Source organism: Pipistrellus kuhlii, unplaced genomic scaffold (genome assembly GCF_014108245.1).
Source record: "Pipistrellus kuhlii isolate mPipKuh1 unplaced genomic scaffold, mPipKuh1.p scaffold_m20_p_1, whole genome shotgun sequence".
Classification (NCBI taxonomy): Eukaryota; Metazoa; Chordata; class Mammalia; order Chiroptera; family Vespertilionidae; genus Pipistrellus; species Pipistrellus kuhlii.
This window is the reverse complement of record NW_023425404.1, coordinates 77,835,643-77,861,641: the sequence shown is the minus strand read 5'-3', so window position 1 is coordinate 77,861,641 and position 25,999 is coordinate 77,835,643. Positions and strand designations below refer to the sequence as shown.

Sequence of the window (25,999 nt, the reverse complement as noted above, 5' to 3'; positions counted from 1 at the left end):
ATATCATTAGCATATTACACTTTGATTAAATGGATGACCTGTCAACTGGGCACTTAGCATATTAGGTTTTTATTATATGTATTATATAATATATAGGTTTTTATTACACATACACACACACACGGCCTGGTGCATGAAATTTGTGCATGGGATTGGGGGGGGGGGGGGGAGTGTCCCTTAGCCTGGCCTGCACCCTCTCCAATCTGGGACCCTTTGGTGAATGTCCAACTGTCGGTTTAGGCCCAATTGCATATCGGGCCTAAACCGGCAGTTGGACATCCCTCTTGTAATCCAGGACTGCGGCTCCTAACTGCTCGCCTGCCTGTCAGCCTGATCTACCCTAACCCCTCTGCCTGCCAGGCTGCCCACTCCCAATGCCCCCCTGCTGGCCCGATCACTCCCAACTGCCCTCCCCTTCTGGCTTGATCGCTTTTTATTTTTATGTAGTTCCATTTGTTTATTTTCTCTTTAGTTTCCATTGCCCTATGAGCAGTATCAGTGAAGAAATTGCTTCGGCATATGTATGATATTTTGCTGCCTGTGGATTCCTCTAGTATTTTTATGGTTTCCCATCTTATGTTTAAGTTCTTTTTCCATTTTGAGTTTATTTTTGTGTATGGTGTCATTTTTTTTTTTTCATGTATCTATTCAATTTTCCCAACACCATTTATTGAAGAGACTGTCTTGACTTCATTTTATGTTCATGCCTCCTTTGCCAAATATTAATTGAGCATAGTGGCTTGAGTTGATTTCTGGGTTCTCCATTCGATTCCATTGATCTATATGTCTGTTCTTGTGCCAGTACCAGTCTGTTTTGAGAAAAGTGGCTTTGTAATACAGCTTGATATCTAGTATTGAGATCCCAGTATGGTGGTTATTGATGGTGGAGGAAGAGATGAGGGAGAGGCATGCAGGGGTCTTTGAAATAACTGGTATCATACTATTTCTTTACTTGGGTGGTAAATACACATGTTCTCTTTATTATTCTCTTAACTCTTTTATATGTAGAGGCCCAGTGCACAAAATTCGTGCATGGGGGAGGGGTATGTGTCCCTCAGCCCAGCATTTACCCTCTCTAATCTGGGACCCCTTGAGGGATGTCTAACTCCGTTTATCGGGCCTAAATGGGCAGTTGGACATCGCTCTCACAATCCAGGTCTGCTGGTTTCCAATAAGGTTCCCTGCCTGCCTTATTGCCCCTAACCGCTTCTGCCTGGCAGCCTGACCACAGCTTAACCACATACTTGCCAGCCTGATTGTCGCCTAAGCGCTCCCCTGCCAGCCCAATTGCCCCCAACTGCCCTCCCCTGCTGCTCTGGTTACCCCCAACTGCCCTTGCCTGCAGGCCTGGTCACCCCTAACTGCCTCCCCTGCTGACCTGGTCCTCCTCAACTGCCCTCCCCTGCAGGCCTGGTCCCCCCAACTGCCCTCCTTTGCAGGTTTGATCCCCCCCAATTACGCTCCCCTGCAGGCCTGGTCCCTCCCAATTGCCCTCCCCTGCAGGCCTGGTCCCTCCCAACTGTCCTTTCCTGCAGGCCTGGTTGCACCTAACTGCGCTCCCCTGCTGGCCATCTTGTGTGTTGGAGAGATGGTCAATTTGCATATTACCCTTTTATTAGATAGGATATATTTTCTCAGTAACACAGAGAAAACACACATTCACATAAATGTACATTCATCCATATTTATATCGGGTCTAGTAATACTTAATGTCGTTTTTAAACATTCGTTTAAAATCTTGCTTGGCGTTGACTTGTATTGACATAACCTTCAAACACGTGGTATCTACAGAACATGTGAAGTGCAATTAACAAGTTTTGCTTGAAAAAGTTTGTGTTTGGTTTGGTTTTTGTTGCAAAACTAGGGCTAAGAAGATGGCGGATGAAGAGCATATTCGGCACTGCATGCTTTACGAGTTCCAATTAGGAAGAAAAGCAAGTGAGGCTGCAAAAAACATCTGTAGTGCTCTTGGTCAAGATGCAGTTAGCGCCAGAAAATGCCAGCGTTGGTTTGAGAAATTTCGCGAGGGAAATTTTTCGTTAGATGACAAGAGTGGTCGAGGCCGTGTGTCCAATTTTGATCAAGAAGCTCTTCAAGCTCTTTTGGTGCAAAATCCTCAAATTACCCAACAAGAGCTTGCGACAACTTTAAATTGTTCACAAAAAACAATTTCCAATCAATTGCGTGCACTTGGCAAAGTCCAAAAGTTTGGAAAATGGGTTCCTCATGAGTTGACCGACAACAATCGTAATCAAAGAGTCACAATTTGCAGTTCGCTCCTCTCGTCAAAACCGTTTGCCATTTTTAAAGCAAATTGTTACCAGAGATGAAAAATGGGTGCTGTATGTTAATTTGAAAAGGTGGCCTCAATGGTTGGACAAAAATGAGGCTCCGCAGCCCACGCCAAAACCTGACTTGCATGCGAAAAAAGTGATGTTGTGTGTTTGGTGGAATTTTAAAGGAATTCTTCATTATGAACTTTTACCATCTAACCAAACCATTACAAGTGCAGTGTATAGTGCCCAATTGGAAAGGTTAGCCCAAGCTTTAAGAGAAAAAGAACCTGCGCTGATTAATCGGAAGGGCGTAATTCTTCACCACGATAACGCACGACCGCATACTGCAAGAATCACTACTGAAAAACTGCGCCAGTTGGAATGGGAAGTTCTCCCTCAACCTGCATATTCTCCTGATATTGCCCCTTCCGATTACCATTTGTTTCGTTCTTTGCAAAACTTTCTTCTTGGAAAAAAATTTAATAATGAAGAATGCCTCAAAAATGCATTGACCGATTTTTTTGCATCAAAATCACATGAATTTTACAACAGAGGGATTAAAATGCTTCCTGAGCGTTGGGCACAAGTAGTAGAAAACAACGGCAACTATATTGTTGATTAAATTTTGTTGTATTGTTTAAATAAATTCGATTTAAAAACGTATTAGAAAACGACATTAATTATTACTAGACCTATTACAATGGAATACAGAAATCAGAGGTACACATGTCAGCAAGGATGAATCTCTAAATCTTAGTCTTGAGTGAAAATAATCAAGTCTTGGTACATATATACATACATTCATATATATAAATATGTAAAGTATTGATAATTATTAAATGGAAGAGGTAGATAATATACATGTATGTATTATGCTATAAACTTTCCTGAATGTTTCAATTTTTTACAAGAAAAAGTTGGAAAAACTACTTTGGAAGGCCTTTAGAAGGAGCATGATCTCTCTAGTTCACTGCCACCCCCACTATTCCTTATTAATAACTCTCAGCCTGTTACATAATTTCTAGTACCTCTGGTCCCTAGAGACATTTGAATTTGCAACCTGGGGCCTTGCTTGTTGGTTTTGGTCCCTCCTATATCTCCCTATCCCCTACATGTAAACAGATCATGGTGTAGGGACATGACAGGCATTTCTCTCATTCCCATAGGCCATATAAACATACATGAAATTTTGCTTTTTAGAACAGGTTAAGTACAGCACAAGCAATATAATTTCCCACAAGCAGGCAGTAGAGAGTAAAGCCCTCTTCACCTACCTCCCAGCAACTACAGCAACTTTGGCAAGATGTACTATACCTGATAAGACAAACGTGGGGCCTTTATCCCAGAAGATAAGATGAAGAATTTTATGATTTTTATGACTTTTGCAGTGTATTTGGCACCAAAGATAAAAAGGGTGGGAAAGTAAGATCTTCCAGGAACATCAAAGGACCAATGGTGCACACTACTGCATCAGGGATACAATCCTATATAATAAAAGGGTAATATGCAATTTGACCCTAACGGTGGAACAACTGGTCACTATGACACCCACTGGCCAACAGGGAGCAGATGCTCAATGCAGGATCTCTCCCCTGGTGGTCAGTGCGCTTCCACAGGGGGAGTTCTGCTCAGCCATAAGCCAGGCTGATGATTGTAAGTGCAGCAGTGGTGGCAGGAGCCTCTCCTGCCTCTGTGGAAGCACTAAGATGTCTAACTGTGGCTTAGGCCTGATCTCCCGGATAGCAAGGCTAAGCTGGCATGTGGATATCCCCCAAGGGCTCCCAGGCTGCCATGGGATGTCTGACTGCCAGCTTAGGCTTGATCCCCTGGGGACATTCCCCTAAGGGGTCCTGGACTGTGAGAGGGTGTAGGCTGGGCTGAGGGACCCCTCCCCCCAGTGCATGAATTTTCATGCACCAGGCCTCTAGTCCTATATAATAAAAAACTAATATGCAATCACCAAAACAGCAGAACGACTGGTTGCTATGATGTGAAATGACCACCAGGGGGCAGAAACTCAATGCAGGAGCTGCCCCCTGGTGGCCAGTGCACTCCCACAAGGGAAGTGCTGCTCAGCCAGAAGCCAGGCTCACCACTGGCCAGTGCAGGGGCGGTGGCGGAAGCCTCTCCTGCCTCTGCAGCAGTGCTAAGGCTGTCTGACTGCCAGATTAGGCAGTTGGACATCTCCTGAGGGCTCCTGAACTGCAACTGGGTGCAGGCTGGGCTGAGGGAACCCCCTCCACCCCCCACCGAGTGCACACATTTTATGCACCCGGGCCTCTAGTGGATGAGATAAATCACTGTTACCTCTGCTTGGACTTGGGAGTAAAAAGAATTCATTGAGGATGTACAGGCACAGCATTTTAAGGCAAGAAACCATTCCTCTACAGACTGATCGTTTCTTATTTCTCAGAGTCCAATGACATTAGGGAACCTGAAGCAGCTTCCCAGTTAGCATTTTTCTAGCTATGTTCAGTGATATGACATGTACTTTCTTTGCAAACTCCGGTTTTCACTCCCACAGTTATCACATTGCAGCTTAGTTATTTCTGTACACACCATACAGCATGAATTCATCTAATTGTTTAGTAGGCAAAGCAGGCTTAGAATGGACAGGCAGATAGCCAGAGGCAGTCAGTGTCCACTGGGGGATAATCTGAGGTTGTTCAGTGACACTGCATGACAGGCTGGACCAGCAGGCCGAAGCAGGTGGGGAAATGGCAAGATCCCTGTCTGATTTTTCTCATCACCTGAACTGAGAGATCAAGATCACTTACCTTCCATCTCTACTCACCTTTGACCTAGGACTAGACCTGGGTGGTTTTCACTGGCTGTGTAACCTTTGAGAATGGTCTTGCCTTTTTTATTTATTCTTGATTTGATCTTCACAACTTGCTGACTTCCCAGATCTTAGAATTTCCACTTGTTTCTGATACCTATTCAATAGATCTCCATATGACCAGACATTGGCCTAGGCGGAATATTGATGCCTGTCAATATTTCTCTGTGACCTGCTTTAGTTATTTGCTGCCCACATCCTATTGTGACAGAACTCACTTGAGGATTTGATGCTGCTCTGATAAATCCTTACCAGGCCAGGGACTGAAGATAAGGGAAAGAAGGACTCTATTACCAAAGCTGTAGTATCAAGAAGATACCTGCAGGCCTCTGAGAAGGAAGTGAAATCCAAGATCAGACAATTAGCTGCTAAATTGTGACCCAGGCAAGGACAATACTTATCATGTATAATGCTAAAGAGGAAAGTCCCCACTGTAAAAATGTGGATAAATATAGATAGAGGACATCCATAAAACAATGATGTGAGTGTGTCATCAACCAAGGGGTATGATAATACAATTCTGTGAGATCACTTTAAAAAAAGGTAAGGACCAGTGTACTTACTAACAACAGGTTCTCACATCACCAGGTTCCTCATTTCTTTGGCTATCATTCCATTTCCTTTGACAGTGTAGGATGGCCAGGACCACCCACATACCAAGAAAGTCTCTAAGCCTAGGAAATTCCAATCACTCTCACCTTTAGTTCAGGTGAGAACCAATTTTTTCCCCCCCTCAAAAAAGAAAACAATATGAAAGTATAAAAACCAACATAGTGCTAGAACAGAGTTTTTACCTTAGTTTTTCCAGGATACAGGCAGATCTCAGTGTTCTAAAGTTAACATGTCTCATTTTCCACATTTCAGTCAGTCCTGGACTTAACTTGTATTTGAACATTCCCTCAACTTGAGCTGAGGTGAATCTATGCAGGAGCCTTGCCAGGTCTAGTAGGATTTGGGGGGGCGGGGGTGTCTTCATGAAGAAATTTGTTCCCAGACCTGTTTGAATAAGAGGCTCAATCTCTTCCTTTAGACCCAGTCATCTTGTGGGGAGAGGCCAATTCTGTTGACCAGGCTATCTGGTTCCTGGACCTTACCTAGGTTAATGGAGGCTTGAAGAAATGTCTACCTTCGGCACCAGTATATCCTAAAACCTTCTGGGAGAGAGGAAACTGAGCAGTGCCACAGAAAGGGCTGTGGGTAAGAGAGTTTTTGATCAGTGACTTTTCACCTACCATTAAAAGATGTAGAAATCTGACCAGTTGGTGGAACAAGCATGCCTAAAAATTAGTGCTTCCTCCATAACAGGAGATTGGTTAAGTGAACCATGGCATATCCATACAATGAAATGCTCTGTATAATGTTATAGAAGAATATTGACATAAAAAATATCCACAATGTACTATTAAGTGAAAAAGCAGGACACAAAACAGTATAATGTGATTCTGGTTAATAAATTATATATAATTGTTACAGAAAACCGAAGAACAAAGCAATACCAGAGAAATGGAGTTACATTTATTATGCACGGGTACAGAGGAAAATATCTCTCAAATTCTGGGCCCCAAAATGTAGGAATTCTCCCTATTTATATGATTTTACCTTCTTTGTCTCCCAAATATGGAGTGTTTCTGGCCCCTTTTGCAAGTTCTTAAAGAGCCCGTATGTTCTGGGTTTTGAGACCTCAATCAGAGGCCTAGCTTGATGTCAGCACTGATAACCTTGTCTAGGGAAAGTTTAATGGCCTATCAGGTGTCTTCAAACTACAGCCCTTGGGCCACATGCGGCCCGCAGAGGAGTCTGATCCGGCCCGCCAGGTTTTTTGGGCAGTGAGCGCAGCCGAGGTGTTACAGTAGGAATTAGTAGTTCATATAGTCCGGCCCTCCAGCTCTCTGAGGGACCGTGATCTGGCCCCCACTTTAAAAAGTTTGAGGACGCCTGGCCTAGATGAAGCGGGAGTAGTCTTAGCAAGCAATAATTTACAGAAGCCAATTAGCAGAGTTAAAATTTCAAACAGCAGTTTTCATATAAGATGGATGCTTCATAATAACTAAAAAATATGAGTATATATATATGAGCAAGGCACTAAGTAATGTCTTACATTAATTACTTTATCCTCATGATAACCTTATGATATACATAGGTATTATATTCATTCTTCTACAGATGAGGAAACTGAGGCAATAAGAATTAATTTGCCATCGTTCACTTAAGTGGCAGATGTGTTGAAGTCAAGAGCCCAAACTCTTCACAATGAACTCTATCTATGTCTATATTTGTACAGAAAAAAAGTGAAGAAGGATACCATGATGTTGACAGTTAACTGGTTATTTCTGGGTGGTGAGATTATGAGTGACTTTTGTTCCCTTTATGCTTTCCTGAGTACTGTGACATTTTCATGATTTACATGGATTATTTTTATAATCAGGAAAAACAATAAATCAATTTCCATTTTGAATAAAGCAAACAAGCCATTGTTTCCAATCTGTAGGCAGCAGACTGCTGGCAAATGGGGGGAGTAACTTTATTACAAGGTTTTTGGAAATTCCTATATGGCCCAAGCACTATCTAGAAGGAATATATAATGTGCTTCTACACAGGTCTTTTTCAAATGTCATGATGTATACTGCCATGATGTGCACCCATAGTCCTTGAGTTCACTATAAATTTATTAATTAATAGATATTAAAAATACAACCATTATCAGCACTGGTTCTGATCACTCCACAGTCTCAGTGGGTGTGAGCGGCAGATGCTGACCCTAATGGCCCCTGAGGGCTCTCCACCTCCCCCTACTCTTGAGAGGTGATAAAGGCCGGCAGTCGCCTTTTGCACCCATTGCTGGGGACAGCCTGCTTGCACCCACTGTTGGCGCTGGAGCTGCTGTTCCCATCCACTCCCAGTGCCAGCCCCGGCTCGCACCAGCAACTGCTGCCAGAGCCACTGCTCACACCTGCTGACGGCACTGGCCCCACTAGCACCTGCTGCTGGCGCTGGCCCCAATCACTCCACACTGTTAGCATGTGAAAGCGGGGCTGGTGCTGTCAGTGCATGGGGCTGGTGGCAGAGAGGGGACTGGGGGTCACAATGGGAGGGCCAGGCAGGGGTTCAGAGGATGGGCTGAGACCCGCCCCTGTGCCCACTGCAGCCTCGTGGCCCACAGTTCTTTTCAATGTTCACAAATTCATGCACTGGGCCCTTAATATAATATGTTAGGAGAAACAAACAAAATGTACATACAGCAAGGAAGTGCTCAAAAGATAAAATGATGGGCCATGTCAAAAGGATATACAGGAGCAACCAGGAAGAGCTCTCAATGGCCAAAGCTGGAACAATTGGAGCAACAAGATAAATAATGTAGTATTGGATTATTATTGAAAGTATAAAATAACCCTGCTCATGTGGCTCAGTAGTTGAGCATTGAGCCATGAACCAAGAGGTCATTGGTTCTATTCCCAGTCATGGCATATACCCTGTTTGCAAGCTGATCCCCAGTAGGGGGCATGCAGGAGACAGTTGATTGATGATGTTTTTCATCCATGTGTCTATCTCCCTTTCCCTCTCCCTCTCCCTTCTTCTCTCTCTAAAAGTCAATAAAAATATTTTAAAAACAAAGAATAAAATAAATATACACAGGTTTATACTGATATAAATAAATGATTGAATAAATAGATAAATGGCAATTCTGTAATTCCTTACAGAATTACAAAAAAATATATGTAGATACTCTCCCTTCCAGTAGATGGAGCTTGATCCTCATGCCACCTCCAAGTTGCACTAGACTTAGTGATTCAATTCCAAAGAATAGAGTGTGGAAAAAAAAACACAGTAACTTTCCAGTGGAAAAACGAGGCAAACACAGACTAAATCCACCGAACAAGGTGAACACACAAGCAGTAAGCCATGTTGACATCATGTAATGAAAAAGGCATTCACCTCTGTAATATTCTTTTCCAATACCACAAACCCAATCTAACTATGAGAAAAACATCATAAAAGCCCAAGTAGAGGAATACTTTATAAAATACCTAATCAGTACTCATGAAAATCATTGAAGCCATGGAAACAAGAAAAGAAAATCACACACCAGAAAAGTTAAAAGACATGATGACTAAATGCAATGTGGTATCCTAAATGTTAGTGAGAAAATGGTGAAATCCCAGTAAAGTGTGGAGTTTAATTAATAGTAATGTACCAATGCCAATTTCTTAGTTTTGACAAATGTAGTACTGTGGTTATAGAAGATATTAACATTAGGAGAAACTGAGTGAGAGTTATATGGGACTGTATATGATCTTTGCAGTTTTCTCTGTAAGTGTAAAATTATTTCAAAATAAAGTTTATTTTGAAAAATGTATGAGCTGCCCTGACTGGTGTGGCTTGGTTGATTGGGCATAGTCCTATGCACTAAGGGGCAATCAGGCCGTCAGGACAAATATGTTCAATTCCTGGTCAGGGCATATCCCCGGGTTGTGGGCTTGATCCCTGGTAGGGGGTGTTCAGGAAGCAGCAGATGGATGGTCTGCTCTCACATAAATGTTACTATTTCTCTCTCCCTCTGTCTTCCTCTCTCTATAAAAGTCAATAAAAATATTAAAAATGTGTGAGTTGATGCCAAACAAATACTGAGAGGAAAACTCATAACTTTAAATGTTTATATTAATAATAAAAGTAGAGAGAGCAATTAATTATACCCCTACCTGAAAAGTTTAAGAAGTGAAAGGAAAGTTTACTAATTAATTATAATACAGTAGTGGGCAAAATTAACAGTTGTTCATGTAGAAAATAATACAATAATAAATAATAATTCAAGAATAAATTCTGTGTTTCCTGTACTCACAACTATATACCTACATTTTCCAACCCCTGTATATAAATTAGAATATATAGGAAATGAATACAAGTTTGTGTGTATAAATAAAAAATTTAAATATATATATATAAAAATAAGGCCTGGTGCACAAAATTCATGCACAGGGTGAGGGGTGTTGTCCTTCACCCCACCCTGTACCCTCTCTAATCTGTGACCCCTCAAGGGATGTCCAGTGGGATCAGGCCTAAACAGGCAGTCAGACATCCCTCTCACAATCCAGGACTGCTGGCTCCCAATCGTTAGCCTGCCTGCCTGATCACCCCCTAACCACTCAGCTGTCAGTCTGATCCATGCCTAACAGCTCCCCTGATAGCCCAATTGCCACCAACTGCCCTTCTCTGCTGGCCCAGTCACCCCTAACTGCCCTCCCCTGCCAGCCTGGTTGCCCCCAACTGCCCTCCCCTGCAGGCCTGGTTCCCCCCAACTGCAGGACTGGTTTCTCTCCCCCCCCACCCCCCCCGCAACTGTCCTCCCCTGCAGTCCTTGTTGCCCCCAACTTCCCTCCTTTGCCAGCCCAGTCACCCCTAACTGCTCTCCCCTGAAGGCCTGATCGCCCCCAACTGTCTTCCCTTGCAGGTCTGGTCCCTCAAACTGCCCTCCTCTGCTGGCCTGATTGCCTACAACTGCCCTTTCCTGCCGGCCATCTTGTGGCAGTTATCTTATGTCCACATGGGGGCAGCCATCTTTGACCACATGGGGCGGCCATCTTGTGTGTTGGAGTGATGATCAATTTGCATACTACCTTTTTATTATATAGGATATTTATATGCTGTAAATGTGTAATTGTTAAATATAAATATATAAAATAAATCTCAGGTAGATTTGTAGAATTTGGCCAATGAACACTGTAGTAGTCTGCTGAAGCTACTATAAGAAAATACTGTAGACTGGGTGGCTGAAACTTATTTCCCCATAGTTCTGGAGTCTGATAAATCCAAGATAAAGTTGCTGACAAATTTGGTTCCTGGCAAAATCTATCTGCCTGGCTCATAGACAATCGTCTTCATATTGCCTTTCCTCTCTGTGTGCAAGAGAGCTCACACTCGGATGTTTCTTTTTCTAAGGACACTCTCCTATTGGATCAGGCTCCAACTCAGGATCTCATTTAACCTTTATTACTTCCTTAGAGGCCCCATCTCCATACCTTCACTGGGGGTTAATGCTTGAACATATGAATTTTCTGAGAACACAAAATTCAATTCATAACCGACCCCATGTCACACCCAGGGCATACAAAGATTGCTTTCAGAACTAAGAAATATTCCATGTCAGAATCTAGACTCTAATTGGCTTTTCAACCAGTAGGGTTTACGCTGTCAGGTGTACAATAGCAAATTGATGGAAACCATTTAAATGTGCACCAATACAGAAAAGGTTAAACAAATAAAAGGTAAATTTAAATATATCTATATAGTGGAATACTATGTAACCAATAAAAGTGACATCGTAGAATTTTTTTAAAAAAGGAACCCAACATCTATTTTTCCAGAAGAGTAAATGTTCTTATTCCTACAACTTTTTCTTTTTCATTATATTTTTAATTTTATTTAAATTACAGTTTATAAAAACCCCGAATAGCTGCAGTGATCCTAAGAAAAAAGTAGGAGGGATCTCAATACCAAACTGCCTAGTAGTGGCAAAAAACAGACATATAGACCAATAGAATAGAATAGAGAACCCAGAAATGAACCCAAACCACTATGCTCAATTAATATTTGACAAAGGAGGCAAAAACATACAATGGAGTCAAGACAGTTTCTTCAATAAATGGTGCTAGGAAATTTGGTCAGACACATGCAAAAAAATGAAACTAGACCACCAACTTACACATACACAAAAATACACACAAAATGGATACAGGACCTAAACATAAGATAGGAAACCATAAAAATATTAGAGAAATCCACAAGTAGCAAAATCTAAGATATATGCTGAAGCAATATCTTCACCGACACAGCTCCTGGGACAATGGAAACTAAATAGAAAATAAACAAATGGGACTACATCAAAATAAAAAGCTTCTGCACAGCAAAAGAAAACATCACCAAAATAACAAGACAACCTACTGCATGGGAGAACATATTTGCTAACGATATCTCTGATAAGGGTTTAATCTCCAACATTTACAGGGAACTCATGCAACTTAACAAAAGGGAAAAAAACAACCCAATTAAAAAATGGGCAACAGACCTAAATACTTTTCAAAAGAAGACATAAGGAAGGCTAAGAGAATATGAAAACATACTCAAAGTCACTAATCATCTGAAAGATGCAAATCAAAACAACAATGAGGTACCATCTCAGCCTGTCAGAATGGCTATCATCAACAAATCAACAAATAACAAATTCTAGTGAGGATGCGGATAAAAGGAACCCTAGTGCACTACTGGCAGGAATGCAGACTAGTGCAGCCACTATGGAGAACAGTATGGAGTTTCCTCAAAAAACTAAAAATGGAACTCGCATTTGACCCAGTGATCCCACTTCTAAGAATATATCCAAGAAACTAGAAACACCAATCAGAAAGGACATATGCACCCCTATGTTCATAGAAGCACAATTTACTATAGATAAGATTTGGAAACAGCCTAAATGCCCATATGCAGATGAGTGGATTAAAATACTTTGGTACAGCCAAAACCGGTTTGGCTCAGTAGATAGAGCGCTGGCCTGCGGACAGAAAGGTCCCGGGTTCGATTCCTGTCAAGGGCATGTACATTGGTTGCGGGCACATTCCCAATAGGGGGTGTGCAAGAGGCAGCTGATTGATGTCTTTCTCTCATCGATGTTTCTAATTCTCTATCTCTCTCTCTTCCTCTCTGTAAAAAAATCAATAAAATATATTTAAAAAAATACTTTGGTACATCTACACAATGGAATACTATGCTTCTGTTAAAAGGAAGGAACTCCTGCCAAAACCAGTTTGGCTCAGTGGATAGAGCGTTAGCCTGCGGACTGAAGGGTCTGGGGTTCAATTCCAGTCAATGGCAAGTACCTTGGTTGCGGGCACATCCCCAGTAGGGGGTGTGCAAGAGGCAGCTGATTGATGATTCTCTCTCATCGATGTTTCTCTCTATCCCTCTCTCTTCCTTTCTGTAAAAAATAATAAAATACACTTTTTTTTTTTAATAAAAAAAGGGAAGGAACTCCTTCCATTTGCAATAGCATGGATGGAGCTGGAGAGCATTATGCTAAGAGAAATAAGTCAGTCAGAGAAAGGTAAATATCACATGATCTCACTCATTTGTGAATTATAATGTACAACATAAATCAATGAACAAAAACAGATCTAGAGACAGAGAAGCATTGATCATATGCTCAAACCTTAGAGGAAAGGTAGGGGAGGGTTGGGGTAAGGGGGAGAGATCAACCAAAAGAATTGTATGCATGCATATAAGCATAAGTGATGGATGCAGACAACAGGGTTGAGGGTGAGGGCAGGACTGGAGTGATGGGGGAACAATGGGCAAGAAGGACACTTTTGTAATACCTTAATCAATAAAGAAAAAATGGAAAAAATAAATTACAGTTTATATTCTACCTAATAAAAGAGTAATATGTAAATTAACCATCAATCTGCTCCACCAGCCACGCCCACAAGCCAGACAAGTCAATCAGAGCGAGTACGCAAATAAAACCAACCAAGATGGCTATAGCCACAAAGAGCAAGAGAGAGGAGTTTCTCCGGCAATGGAGGAAGCCAAGATTTCCACCTGCCCTTGCTGGCCTAAGCCTCTTCTCAAGGCTACAAAGTTTCAATTGTAGAAGGTAAACAAATCCAAACAGAAATGGCTCTCACCATGAAGCAAGCAGGAGGCTTTGCTCTACTCAAGGCTACAAAGTTTCAATTGTAGAAAATATATCCCAAATACCAAGGCCTCCACTTGAGTCACTGGGGGGCATGGCTGGCCTGCAAACCAAGATAGGCCCCTCGCTCAGGCCATCCCATGCCCCAAGGGAACCCCCCCACCCCCCAGATCTGGGACTCCCTTCAGGGCAAACCAACTGGCCCCCACCCATGCACCAGGCCTCTATCTTATCTAATAAAAGAGTAATATGCAGATTGACCATCACTCCAACACACAAGATGGTTGCCCCCATGTAGTCAAAGATCCTGCCCCTATCTGGACACAAGATGGCCAGCAGGGAAGGGCAGTTGGGAGGGACCAGGCTGGCAGAGGAGGGAATTTGGGGGCTAACGGGCTGGCAGAGGAGCAGTTAGACATCAATCAGACTGGCATTGGAGTGGTTAGGGGGTGATCAGGCTGACAGATAGAAGCAGTTAGGGGCAATCAGGAAGGCAGGTGAGCAGTTGGGAGCCAGCAGCCCTGGATTGTGAGAGGGATGTCGCAGATTGGAGAGGGTGCAGGCTGGGCTGAGTGACACCCTCCACTCCCGTCCCTTGCACGAATTTCAAGCACTGGGCCTCTAGTTAATAATATTTTGTATTAGTTTCAGGTGTACAGCATAGTGGTTACACAATTATATAACATTACTAAGTGTTCCCCCTGACCTCTACCTAACCAAAACCATGCATAGTTATTATAATATCATTAACTATATTTCTATTTTGTACTTTACGTCCCCATAACTATTTTGTAACTATCAACCTGTTTTTCTCAATCCTTTTACAGAATTATTACTTTTGACAGGGAAAAAAAGTTATCAAATAAATGGCTAAGTGAAAAAGGGAACAGGTATAATGTTTAAAACCTGTCTTTAAGAATTAAAAAAAAAAATAATTTGAAACAACAAATAGTCTACATTTCTTTGCAAATCAGTTTTATGTGGGGAGGGGAAAAGTAAGTGAAAAACTATACCTCCTCTGAAATAGTAAACTGTTTGTTTTTTCCAGAAGAATCCACTGGTTCTTGGTTTTCCATGTTCAAACTGGTCAGTCTTTCCAGTTCTTAGATAAGAAGTTGACACTGCAAAGAATGAGATAAGTTTAGGCTACATTTATTTTTCTGAATTAAACATCTGTTCATAAGCCACTGATCAAAGTACTGTCTGGTAGCGGGCGAAACTCGAGGGCACCTTTCTCTCAGAGGTGCTTGCACCGAGTACCAAAGCAGCGTGTACCAAAGGACACTGAGGAACACTGAGACTCAGGAACCTCATAGGGTGGGGCTGACGGGAAGCAAGGCTGTAGGCTCTACCCTGAAACTCCGCCCCATACAAGCTGAGCACAGAGGATTTTGAAATTTTCCAAGTCTAATCAAATAAGGCTGTCTCCCGGCATAGACACAGCTGATCTTCACAGGCAATTGGCCTGGAGGTCAGTTCCTCCCAGTGATACCAACAACAATCAAGACTTAACTACAATAAGGCTGTACACACAGTCCACAAAGGGGTGCACCAAGAGTGTATACCTCAGGTAACTGGGAGGCTTGACCCACTGAACCATATAGGACACCTTAGCACACAAAGCCACCCTACCAACTCAGGGAAGCTGCGAAAATGCCGAGACAAGGAAACAAGATCACAAACGAAAGAAATGGAGGACAAGAAGCGACTGGATATAGAGTTCAAAACCATACAAGGTTTTTCAAGAATTTCCTAGAAAAGGCCGATAAAATAAACGAGACCTATGAGGATATGAAAAGGGATCAGCTAGAAATAAAGAATACATTGTCTGAAATAAAAAATATTATACAGAGTCCTAAAAACAGAATGGAAGATCGCAAGAATCAAGTCAAAGATTTGGAACATAAAGAGCCAGAAGACACTCCTCCACAGAAGCAAGAAGACAAGAGAATCTAGAAAGTTGAATGTAAGAAGCCTGTGGGACAACTTCAAGCGAACCAATATCAGAATTATGGGGATCTCAGAAGAAGAAAGAGAGCAAGATACCAAAAACATACTGGAAGAAATAGTGAAAGAAAACTTCTCCCACCTGGTGAAAGAATTAGACTTACAAGTTCAGAAGTGCATAGAACCCCAAACAAAAGGAATCCAAAGAGGACCACACCAAGACAAATCATAATTAAAATTCCAAAAGCGAAAGACAAAGAGAGAATATTAAAAGCAGCAAGAGAAAAGCAGGGAGTTACATATAAAGGAGCACCTATACGATTGTCAGCTGATTTCTCAACAGAAACCATGCAGGCCAGATGGGAATGGCAAGAAATATTCAAGGTGATGAAGAGCAAGAACCTACAGCCAAAAATACTCTACCCAGCAAAACTATCACTCAGAATTGAAGGCCAGATAAGAGCTTCACAAATAAAAAAAAAAGCTAAAGGAGTCAATCACCACCAAACCAGAATTATATGAAGCGCTGAAGGGGGTTCTTTAGGAAGAGGAAGAAAATAAAAAATTATGAACAACAAATAGGTAACTATCAACAAGTGAATCTAAAAACCAAGGGAATTAAAAAATCTGATAAACAATATTAACTGGTGAATATAATAGAATCAGAGGTATGGAAGGGGAGTGAACTGATGATTCTCGGAAAAAAGGTGAGTGGGGGGTGTGGGAAGAGACTAATATAAAATGTGCACCCTATGGATGAGGGAAATGGGAGTGGGGAAAAGGTGAGGTGGGAACCTGGCGGAGGGGAGCAATGGAGGGGAAAAAAATAAGGAACATTTGTAATAATATGACGAATAAAGATGTTTTAAAAAGAAGTACATTATGGCACCAACCCTGTCACATATACCTATATTTGTATGGGGTATGTGATGGGATTGGCGCGATGATGTCATCATGCCGGGTACCCGTATGTGGGTGTATCTCCAGGTGGGCGGACCCACCTGGAAACGAATAGAGGAGCAGTGTCTTGATTCCTAAGACCACTGGAAATAATGCTTTTCAATGGCCTTAGGCGATCCCTGTGAAAGGGTTGTTCGACCCCCAAAGCAGTCTCGACCCACAGGTTGAGAACCGCTGCCTTAGATGGAAAAGTAAACACAAAGGCCCCAGAGTAGAGGTGGGGAACTTTTTTTTGCCACTTAGATATTTATAACATTCTTGGGCCATACAAAATATCAACTTAAAAACTAGCTTGCTACATTTGGTTAAACATTTAATGATTTCTGGCTGGATATTCCCCACCCCTACCCTTAGAGCATCCAGGGAAGAACTTAAAAGCCATCCCAGTTAGGTCCAATCCTTAGCAGCAAAGTTCCTCTGTGCATGTACTAGGACACCTTAGATAACATTTTTAGATTTTCTGACTTTACATTTAATAGACATTCCAAGGGCACAGTACAAAGATAGTACACTACTCCCCATGACACCCCTCAAGTATTGTCCTTTATCAATCCTTTATAGGTAAACTTTAAGAATTGTATGGGCTGGCTGTTTCTATCTTCCATTTAATTAATTAATTAATTTATTTTTTTACTGTGGTAGATATACCATGTTAATAATTTTAAAAATGTACAGTTCAGTGATATTAAATACATTTACATTAGTGTGGCCCACTCACTTTAAAGTTTTAATGTGCAAAGTCACAGTTAACTAGGACTACAAGATCTGTGATGATGAGAGTAGTCCCTTCCCATTTGTTTTAACTGCTCTTTCCTCTATCCTGGCTAAATTCCCTCATTTTTCTGCACCCTGAATGTCTGAGCATCTTTTCTCGGTCAGTTTATTGATAATCTGGCTATATATAGAATTATTAGAGGCCTGGTGCAGGAAATTTGTGTGGGGGAGGGGGGGTGGAGGGAAGAGATGAGGGAGTGGGTCCCTTAGCCTGGCCTGCACCCTCTTGCAATCTGGACCTCTGGCTCCTAACTGCTTGCCTGCCTGCTTGCCTTCCTGATGGCTCCTAACTGCCTCTGCCCCCATCCCCCTGGCTTCTTCAGGAAGGCTGGCTGTAATGACACCTGGAAGATCGTTCGGCTGTCTGGTTTAATTAGCATATTACACTTTTATTATTATAGAATGCACTGAAAATTATTTTCTACCAGAAATAGGGAGGTGATGCCCAGTTTTTCTGTTTCTGCTATTGTTGTTAGAAAATTTGAAGCCATTCTGATTCTTGATCCTTTTCTTTTGAGACCTAATTTTTTGCTCTGCAAACTTAAATTTATTCATGTCTTCATGTTGATGTTACGGTGTAGGGCACTAAGTGGATCTTTCAATCTGGAAACTTCAGACAAAAACATTTTTCATGGGGAACTTTTCTTGATTTCACCAATAACTCCCTACCCCATTTTCTCTGCTCTCTCAGGAACTGGGAGGCTAAACTTCCTGAATTGATCCTGTCTTGTCTTTTTCATTACTATTTTCTGTTTCCTTGTTATGTTACTTACATTTCTCAATGGCAATTCCAACCCTTCACTGCTTTTAAGTTCCATAGTTCCCTAATTCACCCCACCTCCCAACTTTAGCTCTAGAGAAAATACAGACATTAAGAATTATCACCTCTCTCACTGTCTTAAGAGGAAAAAACTGGCTTTGCTCTACATTTCTCCTGGGACTTAAAGTGATAATTAAACTACCCATCACATCTTCAATTTTACCTCAGATAGCAAGTTTCCCCCACCCTAAAACACAACCAGCAAAATAGAAACAATCAACCTTCTCATACCCCGTTTTCTCCTCCAACCTTGTCAGATTTCTTGAAAGAACAGATAAAACTATCTTTACTCTATCTTTACATAGTCTACTTCCCTAACTATATCTACCAATCATCCCCAAGCTAGAAATATAAGTATCTTCAATCCTTTATTTTTCTTTACCAACCATAACTTATCCATTGCAAATCCTAAAAATTCTACCTCTAACATCCCCACCATCACTACTCCCTCTTAGGATGAAATAATTTTCAAAACTATCTCCCATGGTCCAACTTTCAGCACTGCTCACAGCTATGTTGCTATAAAAACTCCCTAAAATCACTGCTGAATAAAGGAAAGAATAAAATGAACCTGGCTGGATAAGTCTAGAGAGTCTTTCTGTTCCTAAGAACTAGGTTAGTGTGAGGCATGCTTAGATTTGTTCAATTGTTCCTCATCTACTTGTTTTTATTTGACTAAGTTAGTTAAACACAATTTCAAAATTATCTTGGCACAAATTTAAATGACCCACACTGCCTGATTTCAAAACTTACTGTAAAAGTAATCAAGATGGTCCGGGTACTGCCATAATGCTAGACATATATATTTATGGAATAGAACTGGGAGTCCAGGATTAAATCTATAGGTTTATGGTCTTTTGATTACCTACAAGAGGGCCATGACAATTCAGTGGGGAAAAGAATAATCTTTACAACAAATTGTTCTGGGACTAGATATACACATAAGAAAGAAAACAAACCACTCTCTATACCATATATAAAAATTAACTCGAAATGGTCAAAGACCTAAATCTAAGAGCTAAAACTATACAACTCTTAAAATCCTATATAATAAAAAGGCAATATGCAAATTGACCAAATGGCAGAATGACTGGTCACTATGACATGCACTGACCACCAAGGGGCAGACTCTCAACACAGGAGGTCAGTGCACTCCAACAGGGATGTGCGGCACAGCCAGAAGCCCTGAGCTGCGCTCATGGCCAGAGAGCGCAGCAACGATGGCCAGAGCTTCTCCCAACTCCATGGCAGCACTAAGGATGTCCGACTGAGGGCTTAAGTCTGCTCCCAGTGGGGAGTGGGTCTAAGCTGTCAGTCAGACATCCTCCGAGAGCTTTTGGACTGTGAGAGGAGGCAGGACAGGCTGAGGGACCCCAATGGAGCATGAATACATGCACTGGGGCTCTCGTATGCATATAAGATCTTTGGTTAATCTCTTCTCACTCTTTTCCCTCCCTTCTGAGATTCATCAGTCTGTTCCATGTTTCCCTGCCTGTGGTTTCTGCTCCTGCTTGAGCGTCTGCCTCCTGGTGGTCAGTGCATGCCATAGCTACTGGCCGGTTGGCTTAGGCTTTTATTTATATATATAGAGATATAGATATATATATAGATATATTGGGTAGATATGCTATATATAGCATCCCCTGGAATTTTTAAGGGATTGTGATCATCAAAAAGATGAAGAAGTGTTATTCTGAAGGATAGTTCTGCATCTGTTCATTTACACAAGTTAGTTAAACTCAAATTACAAAAGCCTTTAATCAAAAGAATAGCCCTAGCTGGTTTGGCTCAGTGGATAGTGTGTCAGCCTGCAGATGCAAGGGTCTAGAGTTCGATTCCAGTCAAGGGCACATACCTTGGTTATATGCTCCTCCCTGGCTTGGGCCCTTGGTCAGGGAATGTGCAGGAGGCCACCAATCAATGTGTTTTTCTCACGTGGATATTTCTCTGTCTTTCCCTCTCTGTTCCACTCTCTAAAAAATCATGGGAAAATATCCTCTAGTGAGGATTACAAAAAAAAAAAAAAAAAAAAAGTAAGTCTGGGTTGGCAAATGTAACTACAAACAGTTGTTTCAGACAGATTATATTAAAAATATTTAAACTAGAATGTAGAGACCTAAAAGACAACCCCCCCCCCAAAAAAAAACCCCACAAAAAATAAACAAACAAAAAAAAACTAACTACAGACATAATTACCCAATTGTGGGCAAACCTAGAAAATCAAGAGAGAAAAATGTGGCAAGCAGGGCTGGGCCTCTCTAAAGTAATTACTTTAATATAATCAGCCCCAAGGGGAAACAGTATTCTGTTGCAACCTATTAAATAATTAGATATTGTTGTCTTACAGGTATGAATAATTAAAAATGTGAAAGCATGATTTCAAAAGTATATTCTGCCTTGCCGGTGTAGCTCAGTGGTTGAGTGTTGTCCTACGAACCAGGAGGTCCTGGTCGGGAGCACATGCATGGTTTGTGGGCTGGATTCCCAGTAGGGGGTGAGCCGGAGGCAGCCAATCAATGATTCTTTCCCCCCCACTCCCTTTCTCTCTGAAATCAATAAAAATGTATTTTTTAAAAAATGTATATACTGTATTGATTTCCAGAATATTCAGGATTATAAGAGCATCTCAGAAGTATCACAGAAACAGAAAAAATTATTTTTAGCACCATTTCTAAATGGGGGGGGGGGGGGCAGTCACTACAAGTAACACGCTGCAGAAACAAATGAGGTTTCCATTCCATACTTCACATTCCTGTCTTCATTACTGAGACAAGGCAGCTTTCCTAAGCTGTCACAAGGCTATGTTGAGATCTGAAAGTTTAATTTGAATTTTATACACTTCTTTAGCCAGAATTTAAGGTCTACATTTTGCTGTTATACTTAAAAGAAATACTCATGTACATAAATGTTTAAATGCTTTACTTTTTTTTTAGAATATATTATTTATTGATTTCAGAGAGGAAGGGTGTAGGAAGCAGTTATAGGGTTAAGCCTTGGACTGACCTGTTGGCAAAGCAGCAAACAAGTCCCAGCTAAGAGGGCACAGCCCTCTTAGCATAATTAAGCTTGATCTTATAACTGCTCCCTAGATCTTTCCTGGGTAGCTAGTGAGCTGTGGGAGGGACAGCAAGTGCTGCCAAAACAAGTAAAACTTACAAGAACATTGTATATTACCTTGCTTGTCCCTGACAATAAATAAAACATCAGCTTTGCAATCTGGATCTGTTCTGTGGCCTCAGCAAGATGCAGAAGATCCACCTAGACCCAGCTTATTCTCTTGTCTGTCCTTTTTTCTCCATCCTTCACCGCCCTCCCTCAGGCTCACCGAACCCTAGGCTGTGTTGGCACAGCACAGGAGGGAGACACAGAAACATTAATAATGAGAATCATTGATCAACCGTTTCCTGTACACCCCACACTGGGGATCAAGCCTACAACCTGGGCATGTGCCCTGATCAGTAATCAAACTATGACCTCCTAGTTCATAGGTCAATGCTCACCCACTGAGCCACACCGGGTGGGCAATGCTTTATTGTTTTAATTCGCATAAGCCATTTTAACTGGTTCGAACAGTGAGGGTCTTTGGTATGTCAAATGTTATGATTTTTTTCAGGGCACAAAAACTGAAGTGAGGGAAACTGTTACAGGATTTAGAATTCTTGTACAGTGGAACCTCAAACTTTGAGCATGGGCAGTTGAAAATGTTTGAGTATATGTAAGTGTAAACTGACCGCTATTTTTGTCCTTGAGATCTTAATAGTTTAGCAAACAACCACAGGAGCAAATGTCTGCTGTAGAGATAATGCAATACCAGGGTACTTTAAATGAAGACAAATACATCCACTTGGGAGGTGGGGAAAACTGTAGACTTTTAAAAGGCTATTTACTACTAAAAGGTAGGCTGACACTGAGATTTGCAGACCAAGAGGCAGGAAAAGCATGCCAAGTAAAAGGAACCACCATGAACAAAGCAGAGACAATCTGGGGCAAGCCCTGTGGTTCTCACGCTTTTCTTCCCTAAACCCTCAAAAAAACCAAACCCCAAAAAACCCAAAACCAAAACAAATCCCACATATAATGGGTATTATAATGGTAACACATTTCCAAGAGCTGGATTTGGCTAAATGGTTGCCCTCTTCCCCCAAATTTGCAGGCAAACAAAGCACCCAACAACCTGTTTAAAATTTTTTAACTACCACAGCTCAAAGTCTTTTTTCTTTTTTTAAGAAAGGGTTTATAAGACCAATTTTACAAAAAAAAAAAAGACTTTTTGGGGTATGGAATTTAAACCACCCCAGCATGGGTAGGTAGGAGAGACAATGTGTCTGTCTTCTCCCTGGGGTTTTGCAAACATTTTTATAGATCAGGTAGGAGGAAAAAAGATAGGTAAGCCATTCTGAAAGGATTTACATTAGCTGTAGACAAAGAGAATGGACAATGGTAAGAGGGGCTAATTCCAGGATTGGCAAGAGTCTGAAAGGAAGTGTGGGCTCCTAAGGATTGGAATGTTCACCTGCAAATAAGTGGAGCCTCCTGGAGTTCTCCAGTACCAGGGTGTAATCCTTTTAGATTAGGGGTGTCGAACTCAATCAGAGAAGGGGCCAAAATCTAAAATCCAGCCTAAATCGCGGGCCGAATGGTTTACTGAACAGTCATAAACTGTTATTGTGATGGAAACGCAGCGGAGTGCAGTGATGACAGCGCGGTGCCGGCCACATTGCAAGGCCTGGCGGGACGGATTTGGCCCGCGGGCCTTGTGTTTGACACACGTGTTTTAGATAATCGGAAATAGCCACCCGGAAATTCCAACGAATATACAGGAATGTGAGTCTTTTGTGAGAGCTGTTCCACAGCTGTTTTGTCTCTTTTCTTACTCTGTGGAAGCTGTTATTTAGAACATCTCAGATTTTTTTTTTTTTTTGCAAAATCCTAACTGGCATGCCAGACTCTTGTTGTTACTCTTGGAGTTAGCTTTACATTTCTCTACTGAAGATAAGTGATTACTTTAACAAGTTTGAGTATTTTACTATTAGTAAAAATAGATGGATAAGTGGAAGTTAAAACTCAATAAATTAGCCGAAACCGGTTTGGCTCAATGGATAGAGCCTCAGCTTGGGGACTGAAAAGTCCCGGGGACGATTCCGGTCAAGGGCATGCACCTTGGTTGCGGGCATATCCCCAGTAGGGGGTGTGCAAGAGGCAGCTGATCGATGACTCTCATCAATGTTTCTAACTCTTTATCTCTCTCCCTTCCTCTCTGTACAAAATCAATAAAATGTATTAAAAAAAACGCAAAAAAACCAAAAACTCAATAAATTAAACTGAGAATCTCAAAAGCCAGGCTGTGATGTTTGAACTTAGGCTCATTAGTTTTATTCATATTATTACCATTCTTGAATCTCAATTTGCAGTTCACGTAGTTTGCAAAATGAAGCAAAAATCTCAATATGAAATTTTATGTTGGCTAATCTCTCCCTGGTGAAAGCTGAGTATTACGAACACCATTTATTTTCAACAAAATAATACACATAGGAACTCAAATCATAAACAAAACATTTGATTGACAAATGAAGATCAAGCAGTTAGAACAGTTTAATCACTGGGTAGAGAAATCAACAAGGCACTATGAAAGAAATTAAGTGGGAGAGGATCAGTGTTTGCAAAAGTAACTTTATGATTGTGTGTTAAAGTAAAAAATTTATCCATTGATTAGACATGTCTAAGATGCAGCTCTACATTCTTTCAGAATAATTGCATATAAGTTATTATAATGAACAGAGAATCAATTAGTACAGTTCTATTTGATAGTTTTTGTTATAATCATAAAACTAAAATTTAGGGTTTTTTAAAGGTAGTATTTTGATTAATCCTTCTTTGTATAATTTATGTTATGATTTTGGACTTCAAATAGATTCACTTTAAGTGAGCTTTTCTTTGCTGACAATTATCCTCAGATAAATGAAGACTTCCTGTACTTAATTTGTATAGGAAAGATGGAAAGGCACTGAGAGTTGTTTTGTTTTTTTTTTGGCAGGGGTAGGGGTTAGATGAGTAAAAGTGAACTGGCTGTTTATTATCCTGGGGTAAGTTTAATAGGTTACAGGAAAGAACCTTTTGGAATAGCAGAGGCCTAGGGTGGCAGCAGTCAAAAGAAAAAAATGACTTCTTTGAAGATGAGCTTTTATTACTTTTCTTAAAAGAGTTTCTTCAGAAGGGGTCTGCAAAGCTAATTCTAAGAAGATGATCTTAAAGGACATTGCGATATCAGAAGAAAGGAGTGGTGCACTGTTAAATTTGGACTTACTAAGTTTAAGATTTTGGATAGATTTCCAAGTGGAGAAAACCAGCAAGTGGTTGGAAATATTAACATAGAAGGATCAGTCATGTTATGGATTCATAGGACATCCCCCCCTCCCCCATTATTTAATCTGTAATTGCACAATAACACCCAATCGTTTAGCTACTAATTTTTTTTTGACATGCACGCGAAAAAGCAACTATTTCCATTGTTGTAAAGGTTTTATTGAAGAAACTTAATGAATATAAACACTTTATGGCTAAATAAAGACAAACACTGAGGCTAAAAAATAGTGAAAGTAAACTTTGCTGAATCCATTAAAAATTCTGGAATATCTGTTTGGAATGTCTATTTGATGCTGGTTAAATGTGTAACAAGTTATATTAAATCAGTTGTAATACTCAAGTCACTGAACAAACCTCCACACTAAAGTTTCCTGGGCTATTACTGTATTACTCTTTCCAGAGTGACTATGTTTTGGGTTTCTACCTTCTCCTATACATCTATTAATTCCTATTTTCAAGAGAAAATACCTTAACCAAATTCACCAGTGCTAGCATTTCCTTTGCTGTAACCTATTTATTCTTAGATTAATCCCAACAATATTTGAGTGACTGCTCCATCTGGCATGAGGTTACTATTCTAACATATGTGGAATATTGCTTCTTTTTCCCTTTCGAAACAGAAAGGATTGCATAATCATGGATCTCAAAATTATTTATGAACCACTACCGCTGCCCTCTCCCTTAACAAACACTGCAACATTATAACCTATTTACCTCTGCTTTGAAACTGTATCTTTAAAAGAAAACAGCCTGCAACATTTTTGAGAAAAACAATACATGAAGGGAAGAATTTCCAACTCCAGGCAGAGGACCTAGTAATTATTTTAATGAATACCTCTTACAGAGGCCTGTAGTCGGGTTCATACTTTTCCAATTTAAAACTGCTTCTATGGAGCAGTAAGTTGTAAAGTTTTTAAGGAGACATCTAAAATGCGTGTCTTTAGGCATAGTTGCTTGAAACGGTAAGAGTCAAGGGCTAGGTTTAAAAGACGTTTCTCAGCAGCTGGTCATCTGTTTCGTTCTTCAAAAGAAACAAAAGTGAATAAAATAGAATGTCTCCTTCATATTCTATTTTCTGGTCGCTACCAACCCCCCATTCCGGAAAGAGTACGGAAGATAGAGGATAGGGTGGTGAGGAGGGAGAAGGAAAAGTTAGACTAGGATTCTGCCTTATTATTCCGGCATGGCATGGATACTGAAGAAATCAAGGCTTTCCCAGGCTGCTATGTTTTGCGGGGCTGGTGTAAATAACCTCGACGCTCAAAGGAGAAACCTCTCTCCTTTCCTCTATTTCCCCCAATTTACCTCTCCTCTTACACTCCAAGTCTCACTCCCTAGGGTCG

At 41.0% G+C, this 25,999-nt stretch overlaps 1 protein-coding gene across 7 annotated transcripts in view; it reads right to left on the bottom strand.

Moving 5' to 3' along the window:
* Positions 1–25,999, bottom strand: part of NUDT5 (nudix hydrolase 5) — a 46,504-nt gene that overhangs the window by 19,810 nt on the left and 695 nt on the right. For 5 of the 7 annotated variants that reach the window (XM_045585781.1, XM_036452894.2, XM_045585778.1 and 2 more), the window contains exon 2: positions 14,806–14,913. In XM_045585781.1, coding sequence (XP_045441737.1) covers positions 14,806–14,868 — 63 coding nt within the window. In that variant the 5' untranslated portion in view covers positions 14,869–14,913. Of the gene's footprint in view, positions 1–14,805; positions 14,914–20,148; positions 20,292–25,491; positions 25,592–25,999 lie in introns of those variants that run through there. The other 2 variants (XM_036452915.2, XM_045585769.1) reach the window with 2 other exon arrangements.